Source organism: Tursiops truncatus, chromosome 5 (genome assembly GCF_011762595.2).
Source record: "Tursiops truncatus isolate mTurTru1 chromosome 5, mTurTru1.mat.Y, whole genome shotgun sequence".
Lineage (NCBI taxonomy): Eukaryota > Metazoa > Chordata > Mammalia > Artiodactyla > Delphinidae > Tursiops > Tursiops truncatus.
Window position 1 is genome coordinate 105,513,655 of NC_047038.1, and position 21,811 is coordinate 105,535,465.

Here is a 21,811-nt window from a genome sequence, read left to right on the forward strand (position 1 = left end):
ACTGAGGCATGGGAAATTTAAGAATGTGCTAAAGCTGGAGTTAGACCCCACGAAGTCTGGCCCCAGAGGGGATGTCCGTTGATGAGTCTCCCATTAAAATCAAAGCTCCTGATAGGCAGGGTCAGCCTCTACCACCTTACCTACTCTACTTACTGACTCTTACTCAGGTTTTCCCCGGTGGTAACATAATCCAATGTAGTAACAGTTGTCATGAAGAGCTCTGTACATGGAGATTGGTATGTAAGAGCATGTATGTATGTATGAGTGTTTAGTATGTAAGGAACTGTGGTAATTCTCCTGCCTTTGCTTGTGGTCAGCCACAGAATAATCGAAGTATTCCCTAATTATTAAGACTCACTTCTTTACTGCCAGATACTTGTGCTCACACACACCCCTCCCACTCACTCCTTTCCACACACTCCTGTGTATCAGACACTATGCCAGGCACCAGAGACAATACTGAACCAGACAAGAGAAGAGCGCTGTATTAGCGCTGATGCTGTAACACAGACCCCACACAGCCGTAGCCAAACAAGAGAGAACTTATGTGTTCCTTCCCAGTGCAGTCGGAGCCCAGGGCTGTGAGGGCAGGTGCCTCTGTGGTGTCGGAGACCCAGGTTCCTGCTCTCTTGTTGCTCTTCCGTCCCCTAGAGCAAAGATCAGCAAACTTTTTCTGTAAAGGACTGGAGTAAACATTTTAGGCTGTGCCCTGTTTGGAAGAGGAATCAGGAGTGGCTGTGTTCCAGTACAACTTTATCCACAAAAACAGGCCAGAGGCCATGATGTGCAACCCAAACCTGGGCGTCTTGTCACTTCTCTCATAAATAGACCTATTCTTCAGGTCTCTGCCGTCCCTCCCACCATGGGGGGTGAAGCGCCCCTGTCCGTCCAGGCTCAGGTGCCTGTAAGTGACACCCAGGGCCCCACCTGCCCCCTCTCTGCCCGGGCCTCGCCCTCAGTATGCACGCAGCAGGCCCAGCGCTCTCCCACCTTGGCCTCGTGTCCCTGCATCCGGCTCCCCACAGCTGGCCTTCTCCACTGCCACCTCCGTCTCCCGTGTCAACTGGCTGCGGCTGGAACAGCTGAGGACACCACAAGGGTCATGGGCTGGATGCAGTCCTCAGGGCTCCCTCATCTGACGGGTCCCCCAGCCTTTGACCCAGCCTGAGCCACTGTCTCCCCTCTGGGCCTCTGACCTACTCAGCGATTCCACCTCAGTCTTCTCTGCCGCCGCCTCCTCTTCTAAACACGGGGGCCCCTGGCTAAGTGCTCAGGACCCTTCTCCTCCCCGAGAGGCCCCAGGCAGTCCCATTGCTCTAGAACCATCTGGAGGCCGAGGATGGACGCCCCCCCAGTCTCCAATCCTGAGCTCCACCGAACTTCAGATTTGTTGGGGCCACAGCCTCCGTGCCGTCTGCACTTGGGTATGAGGCCTCCCACACCGAATAGTCCAGCACAGACCTCTCGACCACCCCCGCCCCCCAAGCTCCCAACCAGACCCTCCCCCCGCCCCGGGGCTCTTCCTCTCAGTCAAGGGCATCAGCAGGACCCAGCTCTCGAGGCCCAGCAGGGGCGCTGGCCTCCCTATGCCCCTCCACCCCAGCCTGCTGGCACTGTCCTGTCACCCACTGCTGCAGGTGACTGACTGCCGGGACTGTCCCTCCCGCCCCCCCCCCCCCCCCGGACCTCTCTCCATCCAGCCCTCAGTGACTCTGACACTCAAATCAGATGACATTCCCTCTCCCTTAAGACACCCCAGTGGTGCCCACTGCCCTTCCCATCCTCTCCTCACAGGCCTACGAGGCCTTAGGGAGGTGGCCTCTGCCCCGCGGCCTCTGTGCCTGTGGCCCTGACTCACGGGGCCCCAGCCGCCCTGGCCTCCCGCCGCGGAGGCTTTGTCCTCGCGCTTTCCTCTGCTGGAGGCTCTGGCCCGCTGATCTGGGCACCGCCGGCTTTCTCGTCACCCAGGTTGTACCTCAGATGTACCTCCGCAGGGAGATTTCCCCTGATACCCCAGGTACCCCTGCCACCTCCCCTGCTGGTCACGTCACCCCTTGGCCTCTCACCGCTCACCGGGACCCGAAATACTCATTGAACCTTTTGCTTGCTTCTTCCCTGACCCTGCTCCTGGAATGCCCCAGCAGGACCTTGTCTGTCCTGTCCTCTGCTGCACCCACAGGCCCTGGACAGGTCCCAGCTCCTGGGAGGTGCTTGGCAAATATTTTCAAATGAATAGAAACTTCCAGTTCCCCCATCACTGATTTTAGTCTTATGGCTGAAGATAACATTCCCGCTAAAGTGCAGAGTTTTACTTTCTTCTGTATAGAGTGGAATAAAAACTTGCTTTGGTCTTTGCCGATGGGGAACTGAAGGATCAGTGAAAGCAGGAAAAAAAATTAGATCAACGATCTGAGCAGAGAGAAGAACGAGCATCTAAATGTCTCAGACTGTCTCTGGTGGGGAAGTTTTGAATTTGATATTGAAAATGCTTTGGGGCACTTTTCATCAACCTAAATTATTTTATTTTGGTAAAATACACATAGCACAACACTTACCATTTTAACCGTTTTTACGTGTACAGTCTAGTGGCATGAAGTACATTCGCAGTCATGGAACCATCACCACCATCCATCTCCAGAACATTTTCAGCTCCTCAAACTGAAACTCTGAGCTTATTAAACATTGACTCCCCACTCCCCTCCCCTTCAAGCCTCTGGTAACCTCTATCCTACTTTCTGACTCTGAATTTGACCGCACTAGGTACCTCATATAAGTGGAATCATACAACACTTGTACTTTTGTGACGGGCTTATTTCACTCAGCATGTTTTCAAGGTTCATCCATGATGTAGCATGTATCAGAATTTCCTTCCCTTCTAAGGCTGAATATCCTATTGTCTGTATATACCACATTTTGCTTATCCATTCTTCCATCAGTGGACATTTAGGTTGTTTCCACCTTCTGGCTACTGTGAATAGTCCTTCAGTGAACATGGTGCACAAGCATCTGTTTCACTTCTTTTGGGTATATACCTAGAACCTAAATTACTTTTCAGCATTATTCAGTACTGGGGATGGGGGATTCCAAGTCGGTAGCCTGAGAGGTTTCCAGTAGCCGTGCATGCTCGGAGGTGCTCCTTGCAGGAGGGCAGTCCCGGGTTACAGTACACTCAGCCTTCGCCCAGGGTCCCACACAGCCAAGGCAAAGAGTAAGAAAAAGCAAGTGAACCCAGCATTCCACTCAAAAATCTCTCCCATTCCATTTCCAATGAAGACAAAACAAAATGTAAAAATAAGACATTTTTATTAAAAGCTGAAATGTTTTCAAAGTTGATACATGCAAACAGATAATTCCATCACATGGATTTCTAAGATCACTGACAGGCAGATACAAACCAGCCTAGCAAACACGCACCAGCACCCTCAACCGCTCAGTACTTGGACTTGGACTCAGCCTGTTCGCTCGGAGGGAAACCGGACACTTACCAGCATGTCCCTACTGCTGTCGTGCCCCTGGTGACTGGCCTGATGGCGGGGAGGGAACATCCCTGTCACACAGAACAGTGCCGGGCTCTCTGCTCCACCCCAGCAGCCCTGCCCACCAGGACTGGTCCGTCCAGGCAAGTGACTAGCAGCTGGCTTCCCAACACTGGAGGCCCGTTTCAATCAACGGAGCACTTGAAACAAAATCCTGGCTGCCTGAGCCACAGGCACATTACAGCAGCATCCCTCGGAAAGCCACCTGATCAAAGTCACTTTCCGCAAGCTCCCGGGGAGTCCGATGCCCACGGAGGGGGCAATCACTGCAGTGCTTTCTTTCTCAACTCTTACCTTCTTAGAAGCCGCCCTGGTCCTGATTTACACATTTGGTGTGTCTGACACGCTCCTTGAGTTATGAAGTTAGGACACATGGATGCTTCGTTTCTATCACTGTTTTGTGAAGGATTAAAAAAAAATAGAGCACCCAGATTTCATTAAAAAATTTATTTTCATATAAAAGTGCCAAAATAACCACAAACGTCAATCTATGTCAACAACCAGTTTACGCTAGTAATCAAAACACAAGCCTCTTTATTCACACTGTTCAAAACTCGAATCTTGTTCACACGTTCCCACAGTAGCTCGAGTCTCTGGACAGTGGGAAGTTTGCGTTCCTGTTCGCGGTGCTAGTCCATATGTCCAGGTCCATATAGGCACGGAATGGGTTAAACCCAGGGTAGTATTCCTTGCACATGACCGCCTGGTTTTCCATGTGAGTCGAGTGTTCCGTGGTGGGGTTGATGGGGCAGCAATTTTCATACACGTCGCTTTGCGGGGCCCAGATGGAACCAAAAAGTCCAGACATCGGAGACAAGCTTCGGGTGCTTGTGAGGTAGGGCTGAAGGATACGTGAGGAGAAGAAAAAAAAATAAAGAAAGAAATGTTTAAAAAAATAAAGAAGGCTTAGAAAGGCAATGGCAAGGTTGACTATGTACCCGTGGCTACCACAGTATAATCAATCCAAGCTACCTGGACATTATTACACTATTCTCAGCCACCTGGGTGGCTTTAATTCCATTTTCCTCAAACAGAAGGTCATGAAATTCCCATCAAACTATCGATAACCTTTTATCAACCCAAGGAAGGACCCACAGGTCGAATGCCCTCCATGTGTAAAGAAGCAGCAGAGTGGGTGTCAGAGAAGCACAGAGGGTGTCCCCAGGCAGGAAGCCCTCCAGACCTGTCGCTGACACTGCCTGACCTTCCTGGAAGGTTCAGATGAAAGGTCAGCGAGGCCACAGGAACACAGCTGCATCCCAGAGGGCTTCCTGGCCCAAGTTCAACGTCATCAACAACCATCTCTCCTCAGTGTGGTTTGGGGCGTCTTGGCTGCTGGTGTCTGCAAGCCCCTGCCCATCTGACTACGTGTGAGCCCCCTGCAGAGCGTGGCTGGTGACCTAAGGGGAACAAGCCGGGCTCTGGCTGATCTGAACCCAACCCTAAAGCTACAGTGAGACCAGGATGAGGCAGGCACCGGAAAGAACCCAGGCACAGCAGGACCGGGCGGCACTGACCGGAGAGCTGATGAGGCCAGCGTGTCCCCAGGCGGTCGGCACATTTGGGGGGCTGTTCCAGGCAGACTGGGAGCTGTGGTCAATGAAGTCTGTCTGAACTTCGGCAGGACAGGGGAAGCCATTGGGGTAGTTAATGTTTTCTACAAAGAATGGGAGACATCGACAGAGGTGAACATTTTTCTGGAGACAATGGAATTCTCCCTCTCAGACAGAAAGCTCTCAAGGCCTTACTATATTGACAAGTTAAAGATGAACATAAAATAATTACTCCATGACACATACCACCTGGGAAGCCCTCAGGAAGTTCTTCCTCTGGGCTTAATTTTTTGTATTTGATAATTTGATGGGACTCTTTCTAATACACAGAATACACTAAAATACTGCTATACTTTTATAGTAGTAGATACTACCATAGATTTGAATAGTGTCAAGGTTCTTACCAGTCCTTAAAATTTTCTTTTATTGCCTGTCATGCCAATGTCGGCCATCTCCACATACACCATATGCACTGATAAAGTAATAGGAAACCAAGCCCTTCTCCAACAGCAGTAAGAAGGTATAAACACAGCCTCACAGGCAGAAAGAAAGTTACCACAGCACCCCCTTGTGATTATCATAGAGCACTGCATATATCAAAACCCAGATAAGTACAAGCATCTTGTACTTATATTTGGGCCCAAGAATCTGCAATTTTTCACAATTTCCCCTTCAAGCTCCTTCCCTTCCTTCAGCAGCACCATCCAGGGGCATAAGCATCAGGACATGCTGAGGAACAAGCAGGTAAATGATTCTACCTCACCTGGGACTTGTTTGCCTAAAAAGAGTAACTAACCCCAGCCTCCCAATGGATAATCCAATGGATAATCCACAGTTTAGGTCCACATAGATCCAAATGACCCCGTTCTACCTAATTTGAAGGACTAAATAGATTAGGGTTATTTGTACAAGTTCCCAGACACCCGGGTTTAGAGGGCTTTTTTGGGCCATATAAAATTACATATGGCAGGCGTGCTGGACCCACACGAAGAACTGACTCAGCAGCATCCTGGAAGATCATTCTCAAAGGCACATTCTCTGCAGTTAGTGTGTTGAGTCCACACTGCTTTGACTTTCTGAGAATAAAAGAATGGCACTGGGGGACTTCCCTGGTGGTCCAGTGGTAAAGAAAGAATCCACCTTCCAATGCAGGGGACGCATGCTCGATCCCTGGTCAGGGAACTAAGATCCCACATGCTGCGGGGCAACTAAGCCCGCGTGCCACAACTACTGAACTCTCGTGTCTCAACAAGAGAGCCCGTGTGCCGCAAACTACAGAGCTCACGTGCCCTGGAGCCCGTGCCACAACTAGAGAGAGAAAATCCACATGGCACGACTAGAGAGAAGCCCGTGCACTGCAATGAAAGATCCCGTGGGCTGCAACTAAGACCGACACAGCCAAAAAGAAAAAAAGAATGACATTAGGATTGTCCAAACAGCTTTACCTTCCGGAAAGGCATTGTAGTCGTTCAATTCCAGGGGGCAGTACACACTGGGAAACTGGCCTTCACACGTTGCATTCCAATCAATGAAACTGCTACAAAAAACAAGGGGTCTAGTTTCAGAAACAGGATGTCAACAGATCAAGGAAAGAAAGAGGAGTACGATGTTATTGCCCAGCATCCTCATCGCTGCTAATTCCTCAACTCTGGAAAATTAAAGAAGTACTTTATTGTCACAGAATCAAAGACTTACTAACTCAACGCTCATCACCAATGACACAGCACTGCAGGATGGATGGCTTGGACTGGATGCCCACTTCCTTTCAATGGGGATGTAATTAATGTACAGCATAGGAAACATAGTTAATCACACTGTAATACTCTGTGTGGTGAGAGATGATGACTAGACTTACATGGTGATCATTTTGGAACGTATAAAAATAATGAATCACTATGTTGTACAACTGAAATGTAATACTGTATGTCATTTATAATTCCAAAGAAAGTCAGAGATGGAGTTTGATCTGTTGAGTACAGAGAGCCAGGGACTCAGGGAAAAGTGGGGGCAGGGGAGCTTTTCTTTAAATGAGACAAGAAAAAGCAAATAAATTATGCCTAGATAAGGGGAATGGATCAAAACCCGGCTTTCAGTTTGCCAGAGAAGTACTTTCACTTAGACTGTAAAAAACTTGCCCATGGTTAGGTGTAAAGCATGTAAGCAGGACCAAGATTTGAAAGAGAAAATTGCTCTCACTTTTAACTAAAAGGTATTACATTAAAAAAAAACAACAACAAACTAAAACCCACCCACGTTTGTTAAGTCTAACCAGAGGCAGAGCCCGTGGCTGTGGCTTTGTCAGCACGTGGAGGATGGGACACTGCTGAGAGGGTCCCAACACCCACCCAGGGGGCTCAAACACATCCGCTACGAACTGCCACCTTCCGCTCGGGGCAAGGCCAGACTATGACTCATGGTAGATGCTTTGATCCCAACTGCAATCTGGATTTTCATTATAGAAATAAGAAAGTAACTACCTCTATTATAATAAGCTAAACTCCCCAATAAAACTTCAACTGGATTCTGATTAAACATAGATATTAACATTTTCTCAAGGTTTCATAATCGAATGATTAATCTAATGGCAAGTCTAAGAAGCTGCCACTTGTGGAACTATTTTTCAATACTCAAATTATTCGATCTTTAAAATTTTTAAATGTGTTCAAGATTAATGCCAAGGAAAAATGGAAATTTTTATTCTCTTAGCGGGTAGGAATTATGAGGCACTGTTTTTGTTTCTTCAGTTTTGCCTCTAATATATGAATAGCTCGTCTTTTCAGTTTAAAAAGGAAAACACTGACGTGGTCACCGGCTGTTACTTTTTTCCTTCCCTGTTTCTCTCAATTCCTGGCTTGTAATTTTTCAGACATCACAGCTCAACTCCAAAAAGCAGCTGGCAACACCCAGCTCAGGAGCTGGGGAGAAAGCCCGGACCCGGCCGCTGCTGCCGTCATCCGGATGGAGCGCATACCTGCTGTGCACCGGGGCGGGCGCGGGCAGCACGGCCGGCCCGCTGCTCTCCAGGGCGCAGCCGAAGCCGCTGGTCACACACACGGGCTGTGCGGGCCACAGGTCCCCCGGGGGGTAGAGACCTGCGGAAGAGAACAGGCCTCTCAGCCCCCCTCCTTCTCATGCAGCCCTCGGCCACCCTTCCTGCAAGGACCAGCTCGACTTCTCCTCCCTCCAGGAAGCCCCGCCCCCAGCCCCTATCACCCGCGCGGCTTCACCGCTAGAGCCCTTCTGTCTGTAAAGTGCAAGGGCCGCGCGCTGCTTTGACCTGCACTTCAGACGGGACACAACCGTCTCCTGGCCCGGATTACGAGATCATGGTAGTGACTCAACAAGCACTGCAGGGCCTGCCTGCTTCCTGCAAAGCCCCGGCAGGATTCCCAGGACACAGCAGTGAACACGTTGACATTCAAGTGAGCGGAGACAAACAACAAACAAAAGAAGTAAGAAGCTGGGAAAACGGTGCTGTTACAGCCCCAGGGATGAGACACAAGGATTCTGTGGCAGTGGAGGGGGCCAACCTCAGCACCAAGGGAGAGAACACCCTGCACCCTGCAGGTACCGGGCTTGGAGTGACGTAAGTGAGCCCTGTTTTCCACAATTGCCCCTGAGGCTTCCTCGGGAGGGACCCTGTCCCGGCTCGGCGCTCCCAAGCCGTGGAAGCGCCTGCCTGCTGGGTGTGCCAACAATATGGTCCTGACCTCAGTTTGAACACCGTCCCCCTAAACCTTTCCAGGGGACACCCGGCTCCTGCTCTTCCCAGCAAACACCTGCAGCACCTCTGCTTGTCTCCACCTTCACCGCCACAGCCGTTGCTCATACGTGGGATGCACGGATGGACGCCATTGGTTGGTGGCATGGATTAAAGGGGCAGACTGGCCATCTGCACATGGGCAGGAACTCCACAAAGAAAGAATAGACTCAACTATTCGAAATGCACTGGGAACCCGAAGGTCTACCAGCCAACCAGGCCACACGGGGACGGGGGGAATACATGGACAGGAATACATGGACACAACTCTCGCCTTCCAGGCAGCGTGTGCGCCCCCAGGGCTGCACCCGCATGTGGGAGCCGGCGGCAATCACCCGCCTGGAGACCCAGAGACCTGCAGCTCACGGTGGTCAGAAAGACCTTCGAGCGTTTAAAGAAACACCACCAGAGACCACGTAGCTGTCATAGCTGTGGGGGTCTCTCAAGGACGAGGTCCACCTCCTAAGGCCGCCCTGGTGTTTGGGGCCTTGCTCAGCGGTTGGGCAGGCACCCTACGGTCAGTCCTGCAGGGCGGGGCATCCTGCCGTGAAAGTCCTGTTGAGTATCGCTGGGACCAGAGGCTGCATGAGCCGATTAAGATCAGATCAACCAAGAACCGCCTCTGCACTCAGGTGCTCATGAACAAATGGACCGGAAGCCAAGACCGCACAGAAACGAGGGGTGTGTATGCTGCTTCGAGACAATCTCTGTGGGTCTCACGTTTCTTTGCTTCCTGGAATGGATGCTCTGACTGCCCACGTTCTGACCTATCTTTCCAAGGATATTTGCTAAACAAAGCCTCAGAAGATGGAGACAGGATCTCCCCCTAGAGCAACGGGCAAGTTTGCTTTGTCCAACATAATAAAGATAATGTCGCCCACCTGGGCGGCCCTGCATCGCCCCCAAGGGACTGGAGGCCTGAAGGAAGTGTGCTTACAAGATGCTCAGGCTGCTTGCTGTGCTAAGCGTCCTATTCTCTGACCCAGGAGCCTCTTGTCCTCTGGCAGAAGCTACAAAATCATGGCAGGCTAACTTGTTAGCTCGTAATAAGTAGGGTAAACGCCTGAGACCCTTCCCCGGTCTCGACAGTGATGTGATCTGACTCACGTTCAATATCATCCCTCTGGCTGCTGTGCTGAAAAGAGATGGTAAGGTGGTGGCGGATGTTCACCAGCGTTACCGTGGTGATCGTTTTGCAATATGTACATATGATGAATCATTACATTAGTTATACCCCTGAAACGAATCTAATATTATGTATCAATTATATCCCAAAAAGAAAGAAAATAAAAGACAATGAGATAGTGAGGTGAGGTGAGAAGTAGAGAGACCTGTCGGGAGGCTGCGGCGAGAAAGAATGGTGGCCGTGGGGAGAAGTGATCAGATTCTGGGTCTGTTTGGAAGGCAGAGGCAGAGTGAGACAACAGATCCCATGTGGGGATGAGGAAAAGAGTCCAGGATGACGCCCAGACTTCTGGCCTGAGCAACAAGAAAGCCCGAGTGGGAGGCTGTGCGAGGAGTAGGGCTGAGCAGGTGAGCATTCTGTACGGGACACCGGTGCAGGCCTGAGGACAGATGGCACCGGCAGCTGGCTGTGCAGAAGTGGGAGCTGTCGGGGGGCTGGAGGTGGACGGACCACCAGGAGAGCACGACCCAGATGAGCATGAGAGCTGGGGGAGCCGAGGGGAACTGCACCGGGACCCCCGAGGTCACAGCCCGAGCAGAAGGTCTCTGGAGGCCGGAGTGCGGGGCCCCGGCCACGGAGATCACTGGGGTCCCGCAGACACTGCTCCGGTGTCACGGCACAGCCAGCCCCAGCGGTTTCAGGGAGAACAGGAGGAAAGGAATCTAAGCATCAGGCAGACAACTCCCCCAGGCAGCTCTCCCGGAGAGGAGGGCACAGAAGCAGCCAGATAAGGGGGCGTCAAGGGAGAGTGGCTGCTTCTGTGTTAAGGACGGGATGGGAGGTCTCACGGTATGTACGGATGCCGGTGGGGACGACCCGTTAGAGAAAACCCGACGCTGGCACCGAGCCGGAGCGGGACCCCACAGAGGAGGGCAGCCTGACAACCCACGGGCCGCAGCAGGAGGGCAGCGGGGGTGGCGGGTGGAAGACGGGGCAGGCGGAGCCTCTCTCTTCCCCAGGTAACGGGAAGCATGAGCTAAGAGAACCCGGCAGAGGACTGACAGGTGGGCACGGGGGGCGGGGTGGGGGGTGGGGGCCGCAGCTGCCGCGAGGCTGGTGGCCGGCCGGCTGTGTGCGCTGCTCTCCAGTCTCGCTCATCTGCACGGCACAGGGCAGAGACACTGGAAAACTGGGCCAAACCACGCCCGTGGCTCTGCAAGGAGGGTGCAGCGCAGGGGGAGGGGGCCCAGAGGGGACGTGACAGCAGGTGGGAGGACTGAGGCTGGGGCGCGTGAGGGAGGTGCGGGCAGAGGAAGGGGACGGCACCGGCCCTGTGGACAGTGACTGTGAACAAGGGCTGTTTCTGTAGTGACTTTAGGGCCTCAACAGGGATTGTAACGGGTCATCAAAAAGTAACTGCAGACTATTAACAAAGACGAGGTAAAAAGGCGCTTGAAACACATACACACAACATGGATAAGACACTAGATGACATACGATTCTCCAACTGACGACAAAAACAAAGACAGGAGAACATGGCAGGCGTACCTGTTTTGACACAGGTTTTCTTTTTCCTCACCATTCATTAAATCCTCTCCCTCCTCTATCACCTCAAAGAGAAAAGGTGGTACCTTCTAAACCTCCCTAAATCTTGCCTAAGCAAATTACTGAATTTAAGAGTATTTTTTCATCAAAAACACTTATTTTTATTGGACCAGTAGGCAGATCCAACTCACAAATAGTTTATTTCTGTTGATAATCTGACAGCAGATAAACTCTCTGTAACCACAGAGCTGGAAGCCTCCTGCCTTCAAAGTAAAAGTGCCCACTGTGCTGGGCAGCCTTTAGTCCAGCACGATTCACGTGAGCGAAAGCAAGAGCTCGACGGTGCCGCAGAGGGTAACAACCAGGCTCATCCTGCCACCATTCCTGAGCCTGGTTAGGCAGGAAGGAGGCGCGAGGAGAAAAGAGGAGAAACGAAGGCAAGAGAGGTGAAGGGAAGGAGAAGGAAAGAAAGGGGGCCTGGAGCTAACCTCCGGGGCAGACCCTGGGCGGAGCGGCTTCCCTCCCCGGGCCCCGTGTCCAGGCTCCTGGGCCGCCGTCCCTGCCTGGCTGAGGCCGCAGAGCTCAGCGCTTGGCCTCAGCACCGGTGCAGGAGGGAGGCTGGATCAGTGGACAGGCTTCTGAGACAAGGGGGAGGAGTGGGGACGGGGGACAGGCAGAGACACGGGAGGTGGAAGTCAGCTAATCGGGGCGCCGGACCCGCCGTCTGCTCCCCGCTTTTCTGCCACCCTAGATGGGAAAGGGAACTAAAGGCGGAGGCAACCCCTGTAAAGGGGCCCCACCTTGCTCTGGGGCCACAGGCCACCTGTGCCTTGTGTCCCAGGATGGAGCTCAGGGTCCGTGCAGAAGGGGCAGCCGAGGCCAGGGGCCCTGAGGACGCCAGGGCAGAGGACAGGGGCCTTCCCGACACTCGGGAGCCGGGGCACAGACAAGCCAGCTCTGTCTGTTCTCAAGCTCCCCGGCCAGCAGCACGACATGGACACCTGGCCGGTGTCCGGAGCAAGAGCAACGGGCCTCACCTTTATCTTCTTCAACAGCCGCAGGCCCAGCAGGAAGGCTGGGACAGGGGGCGTCCACGTGTCGGGGGAAGCTACTCACGTCTCTGCGGGGAGAGCAAGAAGATGAGCCACTGACCCTCTCTGTACAAGGAAATGCTGGATTTCTGTAACTAAGTCCGTGCTTTTTTTGTTTTTTTTTTTTGTTTTTTGCGGTACGCAGGCCTCTCACTGTTGTGGCCTCTCCCGTTGCGGAGCACAGGCTCCGGACGCGCAGGCTCAGCGGCCATGGCTCACGGGCCTAGCCGCTCTGCGGCATGTGGGATCTTCCCGGACCGGGGCACGAACCCGCGTCCCCTGCATCAGCAGGCGGACTCTCAACCACTGCGCCACCAGGGAAGCCCCTGACTGCGTTTTTACATGAATTCTTCCCCTCAAAAACCATAAAGATACTAGAGACATAAAGGTATACACCCACAAAAGGGCTGAGGAATATTAAATTCCCAAGATCCAGAGAAGTCTTTTTTTTTTTTTAAATAACATCTACCTTCAATCTTCTATTTTGGTGTAAGAGTATGTATGTATGTATGTATGTATGTATTCATTCATTCATTCATTTATTTATGGCTGCGTTGGGTCTTTGTTGTTCTGCGCAGGTTTTCTTTAGTCGTGGCGAGTGGGGGCTACCCTTTGCTGTGGTGTGCGTGCTTCTCATTGTGGTGGCTTCTCTTGTTGTGGAGCACGGGCTCTAGGTGTACAGGCTTCAGTAGCTGCAGCACACAGGCTCAACAGTTGCGGCACATGGGCCCCAGAATGCGTGGACTTCAGTAGTTGCAGCACGTGGGCTTCAGTAGTTGTGGCTTGCGGGCTCTAGACTGCAGGCTCAGTAGTTGTGGCGCACGGGCTTAGTTGCTCCACGGCATGTGGGATCTTCCCGGACCAGGGGTCGAACCGTGTCCCCTGCACTGGCAGGTGGATTCTTAACCACTGCGCCACCAGGGAAGCCCCCAGGGAAGTCTTGTTTTAACAAACACCAACAGCACAATGCTAACTAAGGTAGTCTGCAGTTTCCAATCTGCCTTTCAGCAGCTGGCAACAACCTCCCACTCCTGGTTTACTCTCTACCCCTAACAGAAAGAGCTCACATAGAGCTTTCCTCATCCATTCCATTTTTATGACACCACCCCCTGTCCTCTCATGGTGCCTAAAACCTAACCACACTCCTCACTCTGAAACCCTCTCCTTCTAACATACCCTCCTCTTCTCCCTCTCAGTAAATGGTGCTTGTTTATTTTGTCCGATGCTGCAGAAATCATCACACGGTGAAACCGTAAACATGTGTCTCCTAGGTTCTTGCAAACTTTTCTGAATCATCAGTGCTCAGTTTTACCTCAAGTCCTAGAAAAGAGTAGCTGGTTCCCATCCTTACTGTTACTACTGTTCTTCCTACTTTCAGGAGCGACACCTTCTAACGCGGCCGTTCACTGAAAGGACCAGCGATACCAGAGACGTCCCCACACAAGCGTGTTGTCTTGGAAAGATTGTACGCCCTGAATTATTAATAAAATCAGATTTTACTTTCTCACATCCTTAAAAGGTTTTCCTATTTTAGCCTGCAGAACCAAGTACAAAGAAGAAACACACGGAATGAAAGAAAAAAGCAGTACCTAAAACATACTGTAAAAGCTGGAAAACTAAACACTTACGTGGGATTGCAGATGTTATGAGAAAGATTCAAGGAGATGGGAGCTTCAGAGGGAAAGTCATTTTGTGAAACACTGTCTCCTGCATAAAAACAAAAAGGTGATCACAAGTTTTTATAAGCATAATTCAACTGTGTATATCCTGTGTTAAGATGCAGATCGCTAACATCGTTAACCCCTATGAATGATTTATTTTTCACATTTAATGGATATTCAGTCAATTTTTTAATTAAAAAAACTTTTATGTATGAATGTGTATAAAACTTGGATCATACTTCAAAAATACTTTGTGTTTTTGATCTTTTACACAATTAATCATATTGGGGGGGGACTTCCCTGGTGGTCCAGTGGTAAAGAATCCGCCTTACAATGCAGGGGAAAACGGGTTCCATCCCTGCTCAGGGAACTAAGATCCCACACGCCGCGGGGCAACTAAGCCCGCATGCCACAACTACTGAGCTCATGAGCCTCAACTAGAGCCCTCGTGCTACAAACTACAGAGCCCACGTGCTGGGGAACCCGCGTGCCACAACTAGAGAGAGAAAACCTGCACGCCACAACTAGAGAGAAGCCCACGCGCCACAACAAAAGATGCCGCATACTACAACAAAGACCTGACGCAGCCAAAAATAAATAAAATAAATATGTACATAATAAATACATCTTTTAAAAAATTATATTGGGGACATTTTCCTGATATTTATTATACAACCTCTGAACATAACTAGACTGAGTCTTACACCCTGTGTTACAAGCAAGGCCATCACTCACCTTTCTCATTCTCCTGCTGTTGGCCTTATCCCCCAAGCGAGAGCTGCGCTTCTATTTTTTTATTGATGTTAAGCACCAATTTTAAAAACTCTCGCGTTAGCACCATCAGGTGTACTGCCTTCAGTGGCCAAGAAGACCATCCCCACCACCAAACAAAACACTGCAAGCCGTCCTGCATCCAAGCCCTCATGGCGTTCTCCAGCACACAGTAATAAACAGATGTACGTGTATGTCCGTGGGGGGTCACTAGGCAAACAGTGTCTAAAAAGGCACCTGCAGGAAGGGCCAATGATGTGAAAAAGGCTGAGAAACGGACTGAAATCACAAGTGGGCATGTGTCTAGGTTTTTATGGTGCCAGGGCCCAGGTCTCCCAGACAGGAGCTTCTTTATAGGTAATCACTGCTGGCAGGAGACACAGCAGAGGCCGCTGTAATGAGCGGGAGGCAGTGGGAAGTGGGCTGGGCTCGGGGGGAGTCAGGGTCCCAGGGCGTCCAACAAGCCACGCGAGCTCTCTGAGCCCAGGTCCTTGGAGGCACGGGGAGCGCCCCCCGTGGCCCTGCGTACAGAGTGAGCGTCCCATGGATGCCATGGTGACGCCAATGGAACCCGTCTCCCCCCTGTCCTGATAACAAAGCTTAACCTGTACTATGTTGACCATGACAGCGAAAAGGAGTGAATTAAATCTTTACGTAGACATGGAGGTACGACAAACAACACTGAGTGAAACAGCAAGACGCAGCATGCTTACTGAAGCGTGATCTCCGTTATGTGAGTTAAAAACAATTCTCTGGGGCTTCCCTGGTGGCGCAGTGGTTGAGAGTCCGCCTGCCGATGCAGGGGACACGGGTTCGTGCCCCGGTCCAGGAAGATCCCACATGCCGCGGAGCGGCTGGGCCCGTGAGCCATGGCCACTGAGCCTGCGCGTCCGGAGCCTGTGCTCCGCAACGGGAGAGGCCACAACAGTGAGAGGCCCACGTACCGCAAAAAAAAAAAAAAAAAAAAATTCTCTGTTTTGTTGATATATGAATGTAAAATAAAGTATGGATTAAAAGAATACACAGCAAGCCCATGACAGTGCACAGTGAGTCTCTCAAGCAGGAGGAAGCGGAAGACTATAAAATATTACCTCTTAAAAAAAAAAGGAGGGCAAATATGACAAAATTAAGAGTTATTAATTCTAGGTGACAGAAATATAGATGCTTCTTTGACCTTTCCTGTATCTTTAAATTTTTCAAAAACAAGGGAGGACCACTGTTCATAGCAACATTATTCATAAGACGCAAAAGATGGATAAACCCAAGTGTCCATCAACAGATGAATAGAGAGATAAAATGCAGTCTATCCACAGACAACGGAATATTTATTATTCAGCCTTTAAGAAGGAAGGAAATCCTGACATGTCACAACATGGAGGAACCTTGAAGACACCATGCTAAGTGAAATAAGCCACTCACCAAAGGACAAGTATTGTATGACCTCACTTACCAGATACGAGAGGATTCAAATTCACAGACAGAAAGCAGAATAGAGGTTCACAGGGCTGTAGGAGTGGGGAAGGGAGAGCTACGGTTTCATAGGTACCGAGTTTCTGTTTGGGATGGGGAAGAAGGCCCAAAGATGGATGGTGGCGATGACTGCACAACAATGTGAACGCATTTAATGCCACTGAACTGGACACTTAAAAATGGTTAAAACAGTAGATTTTGTGTTATGTATTCTTTACCACAACAAACACATGTACAAGTGAAAAGATAAACGTGGAAATTCTTTGAACTGTTTCCAAGATACAGACTTTAAAAAATAATAATAATAATGGAGGGAGGCAGGAAGGAAGAAAGAAAAAAGAAAGTGGATAAAATGCAAAGCAAAGCAAGCACGGGAATGCAGAGCCCACCGCGGGCAGGCGGCACTGGAAGGCAGATCAGGCCCCTGTTCTGGGTGCCGGGGCAGGAGGGCCAGGAGGCCTCAGTCCCAGACTCACCAGGTGGCAGGAAGTGCTGAGGGCCCAGCATGGGCTTCTTGTCCCCGTCAGAGCTGCTGGCACTGCTCCAGCTGCCCCAGCTGCCCCGGCTGGCACGCACGCTGCCCGAGGAGCTGCCACAGTCCGAGCTGGAGTCTGAGCAGGACTTCTCCATGCGCTTCTTCCCCGGCTTCTGGAAGTAACCCTCTGTGGGAAGTGAGAGAGGAGTCGTGTTTCGCTTACAGAGTTTTCAACCTGATGCCACTTCCAGTAGAAGGAGAGAGGCCAAGGTATGAAGAAGGCAGGGCTCAGCTTCAGGATCTGCCCCCTCTGCCCATCCAGCGAGAAGGAAGACGCTCCCTGAAACTGACGATGGGCCCTGAGGAAGCCGCGGGGGCAAGTCACGGGCCCCACAGGCTCTGCCGTGGGCCGGACAGTGAACGTGGTCTAGCCTGAGACAGTCAACACCAATGATAATCGCGACCTAAAAGTGGTTCTGGAAATAACAAGTACTTCTCTCAAGAAAATCAAGGCTACTCTCTCGGACTGGAGACGTGTAGGTAATTTCTCTCTCTTGTATTAAAATGTCCCCCAAGATATACGTACGACTGATGCACTCTGCTGTACACCTGAAACTAACACAACACTGTAAATCAACTAGACTCTCATAAAAAGTGCTTTTAAATGTCCACCGAGAGTTTCACAGTATTATTTATGTGTGGGTGGGAAGAACCTCCAGGAAGACCGAGAAACAACGCACACGTGTCTGGAAATGTGCGTGTCGGTGTCCCACACCCCTCCCCCCCCCGCAGGACCTTCCTCTCCTGCCACCCTCCACCCCTCCCTGGACCCAGCCCCGGGGCCCCCAGGTCACCAGCCAGCAGCCCTCGGCGGAGCAGCAGCCTGGCTCTGCAGGAACCACCTGGCGCAGGGGTGTGAGGACGGCCGCTGTTCTCCCCTGGCTTTCCCCTACCCTCCTCTTTCACCAAGGGAGTCCTGTCCTGAGCCATCACCCACGGTTATTCAGCCGTCGGCATGACACAGTCGAGAGTGGCCAGATTTTAGAGGAGTGGGAGGTAGGCGGGGCAACCCTACGGGCCTGCCCAGGCTCAGAAGAATCGCAGCCTACTGTCTCATCCGGACAGCTTTCCATTCAGGCTTGGGTGAAGTGATAAGCTCTCACACTGGGCACTTCCCCGAGGAAATAACAATCAACAACAATCCCGACAGAAGCACTGTTTGGTAGCTCCACGCAGTTCCATACCTGCCTCTCCCTGCGAGGCAGGTAAGCTGCTTCCAATGCCAGCATCTGTTTTACATGCTTCCCCAGGGTTTTCCTGGATACACCAGCTCCTTAAGTCGATGTCACTGCTCAGCTCAGACCTTTCAAGTTCACTGCACACCAGCTTTAATTCACTCTGTTCCGAAGGCCTGGAAGAGCCACAAAAAAATCACGTCTGCATTTTATCGTGCATACACACATACCTGCTTTCCTTGAGACTTAGCAGAGGTGAAAAGGTGAATCTGGGACAACTTGAGCCCTCTTCTCTCTGGGTCTGCTGGGAGAAGACGATAAGTAAGGGAGAGAGATTAGGAAGAACAAGATTTTGCTGTTTTAGAACGAGAATTAAGTTGGAGCTCATTTAATCTCTTCATATTTTACAGTGAGAAGAGTAAAACTCTACAGGTTAAATGAGTCCCCCAAGGTCAACTGGTAAGTGGCAGGTGCAGGACTAGAACCCATGACTCTCTGTATGTCTTCCTTGGTTTTCGTGGAAAACATGACTCTCAGTAGATGAACCTGCTCCTTGGCGTCTGGGGGAACGTCTGAGCGTTAACTGAAATCTTTTCTCATTCATTCATTTAGCAAACATTTGTGGAGTGACGACCATGAGCCATGTACTGTTAGGAAAGGTGTGGCGTCTACAAAGAAGAATGAAGTTCTTCCCCCAAGGAGTTCACAGTCCAACATTTATACCTCTCTAACTAGACTATGAACTTGCGGGAAAATCCGTAATACAGCTTTGTCAATGGAGACACAGAAATGTGTCAGAGAACGCTCCGTGAAGACCTAGGTGATTATTTCACACAGTCCAACTTCCGCACCTCATGTCACATCTGTAGGAGGACAGGTGTGAGATGAAGCCGATGGTCTCAGTGGTTTGTGACCACTCAGGGTAAAGAGTATAGAGACAGAGTATAGAGACAGATTGGCAACAGACAGTCCAACAACCACCACCTACGTAAGCATCACGTTCTCAAAACATTCTGATTACCTGCAAGCTCCTTGGAAGTTATTCTTTAACACCGTAATTTGTTTCTTTAGCATGTCAGAAATCTGCTTTCAAAAATATATTGTAACATTTAATTGGTGAAATTCCGCCCTAATTTTATATCTTTCTATATGTCCACATCAGAAAAACATGCCACTTTAAAGTGACCACATAAGTCCATCAAATTTTTATGAAAATACAAGGTGTGACTTTCCTTTCTATAGGAGACCACATTGCAGCTTTCAAATAATTTAGCCCAGGGCTGCCCAGGTGGCGCAGTGGTTGAGAGTCCGCCTGCCGATGCAGGAGACGCGGGTTCATGCCCCGGTCCGGGAAGATCCCACATGCCGCAGAACGGCTAGGCCCGTGAGCCATGGCCGCTGAGCCTGTGTGTCCGGAGCCTGTGCTCCGCAACGGGAGAGGCCACAACAGTGAGAGGCCTGCGTACCGCAAAAAAAAAAAATAATAATAATAATAATTTAGCCTAAATAAGAATAATTACCCATTAGTAAGTAGTATTTAATAATTTAATAATTACCCATCAATAATCTAATAATGTGTATCTTTCCTTTTTTCCTGTTTGCATTTTGCTGATTGCAGGACACAGAACTAGAGCTTGAAGGCCCCCTGGGGTCGCCTGGCCCTCCTCCAGCAGAACAGGACATTCGAGGAAGGGGGGGCACGTGTTACAAGGCTGAATCCCAGGGTCCAAGCTCCTGATCGCAAAGGGGGCAGACACTGGAAGCAGCATGTCACATGCCTCCATGCGGGGGTCCTGGCCACCACGTGGGCGGTTCTGCCACAGTTCCCTCCCAACCACACGAGCAACCACTTACAGCAGGGTGGAGTCCCTTCCCCACGCAAATCTGGAACTGCTAGAGAACACATCTGACAGCAACACATTTAAGTACCTAGCTGAGCTCACAAGAAAGAGAAATCCCCAGATGCCAATGCTCAAAGGAAGAAAAGCTGGAGCAGTGGAGATGGAGGGGCAAGGTGGGAGGAAACAGGCTCCGAAGCCCACTCGCGACAGGAATCAGGGAGCTCGTCAGCGCGAGGGCCACCTGAGAGGCTCCCCAGGGACCAGGGCAGAGGGCGCAGGGGCACAGGTCTGCCAGAGGCACTCCGTATGTGACATCAGAATGGATGCGCTACTGACCTGGTGGGAAAAAATTCTCGAGCTACGGAATTTCTGTAAAATTAGGCTTGGAGAGCTACTTCTGGGAACCCAGACACATGGGATCCGCACGAACACGGCAGCACCTTAATTTTACAGGTTAGAAAAGAAGCAAGGTTTCCCAAGGAGGCTGCCTGACTGCCTGGGGTCATGTCTGGCTCTGCCCCTCGACCACCTCTGGGGCTTCAGGCAAATCTCACAGTTATCTATCTGCAGCTCACTTCCCACAGCAGAAGAACCTACCTTCTGCTGGACGATCAATCGGGGCAAAGATTCTATGCGTGGGGACTATTCTCTTGCATTATCGGGACCCCAGACAGTCAGGGTCAAGCTGGGACCGTGGGCCTGCCTGTGCCCAGAGGTCCTCTACCACCTGCTCCACCAACGCCCCTGGTGTGGAGGGATGGCTATGCTTTTTCCCTAAAACCTGCTATAGCTTTTTACATTTTATTAAGTAAAATTTTAAAATTTTGCTCATCTTAAGGGGTTTTCAACAAAATAAATAAAAACATAACCAGAAGATATGTTACTTTTAAGAATATATCTTTATCTCAAAACACAAACATCTACACTCTCATATTATCTGTATCCAACGTAACAAAAATAAGATGGAAACATAATAGCTAAATGTAAAATTATAGAGTAAATAATAGATGAAAAATTTAAAGGGACTGTAAAAATCACACACCTCAAGACCTGGGCAGCACCCCTTTTCTTGTTTTTTCTACATGCTCGATTTTTATTCCAATTTAAATTTTGTAAGTTTCCTTCTTTTTTCTCCTGAAGCCTCTTCTTCCTATAAGGATCTTCCTGCTAAAGAGGAAAAAGAAAAGTTTTAGTAAGGGTTGCAATCTACTAACACAAATAAAACCTGTGTATGGTTTTTTCTTTTAACTTTTGAAGACCAACTCCATCTGAATTCAGAACATTCCACCACTAGTGAAAACAGACATACATTTCTCAATCTCTAGTCTGTTTTCATTTCCCTTCTTTCTCTACCTCCCCTCAGCCTCTGCAAAAAGAAAAAAAAATTGTCGCCTATAAAATTTCTAAGGGGCTAAAAAGGAAAAACATCTGTTAGTAATTTATGGTCAGCTTGCCCGTTAACCTCAGCAGCAGTAAATCCTCCGACCTTCACCTGTTTATTTGGTATGTGCAATTCACATGAATTACTACTGAAGAAAAATCGTGTAAAAACTCAACTGAGGAGTAATTTGTGTATTTATGTTTTTATTTGTTTATAGATGAACTTTAGGAGAACAGGCAAAACTCCAGAGAATGCTCCAAAGTAGTTTAAGCTTTTCAAGTAAATAATGCCAAGAATATGCTTGATGTTTTTTTAATGTGGTTCTGAAAAACTTAATTTAGCATGAGACAGAAATATATTATATAT

General features: G+C 50.1%; 1 protein-coding gene across 12 annotated transcripts in view; it reads right to left on the reverse strand.

Annotated features, from left to right (window-relative positions):
- Positions 1–3,968: 3,968 nt before the first annotated feature.
- TMEM131L (transmembrane 131 like) overlaps positions 3,969–21,811 on the reverse strand; it is a 171,282-nt gene continuing 153,439 nt past the window's right edge. For 11 of the 12 annotated variants that reach the window (XM_073805480.1, XM_033857249.2, XM_073805481.1 and 8 more), the window contains 9 exons: positions 21,107–21,231; positions 18,233–18,399; positions 16,990–17,175; positions 14,240–14,318; positions 12,558–12,640; positions 8,061–8,181; positions 6,535–6,626; positions 5,054–5,193; positions 3,969–4,377 (listed from right to left, as the gene is read on the reverse strand). In XM_073805480.1, the coding sequence (XP_073661581.1) occupies positions 4,102–4,377; positions 5,054–5,193; positions 6,535–6,626; positions 8,061–8,181; positions 12,558–12,640; positions 14,240–14,318; positions 16,990–17,175; positions 18,233–18,399; positions 21,107–21,231 (1,269 nt within the window). In that variant the 3' untranslated portion in view covers positions 3,969–4,101. The remainder of the gene's footprint in view (positions 4,378–5,053; positions 5,194–6,534; positions 6,627–8,060; positions 8,182–12,557; positions 12,641–14,239; positions 14,319–16,989; positions 17,176–18,232; positions 18,400–21,106; positions 21,232–21,811) is intronic. The other variant, XM_073805478.1, reaches the window with a different exon arrangement.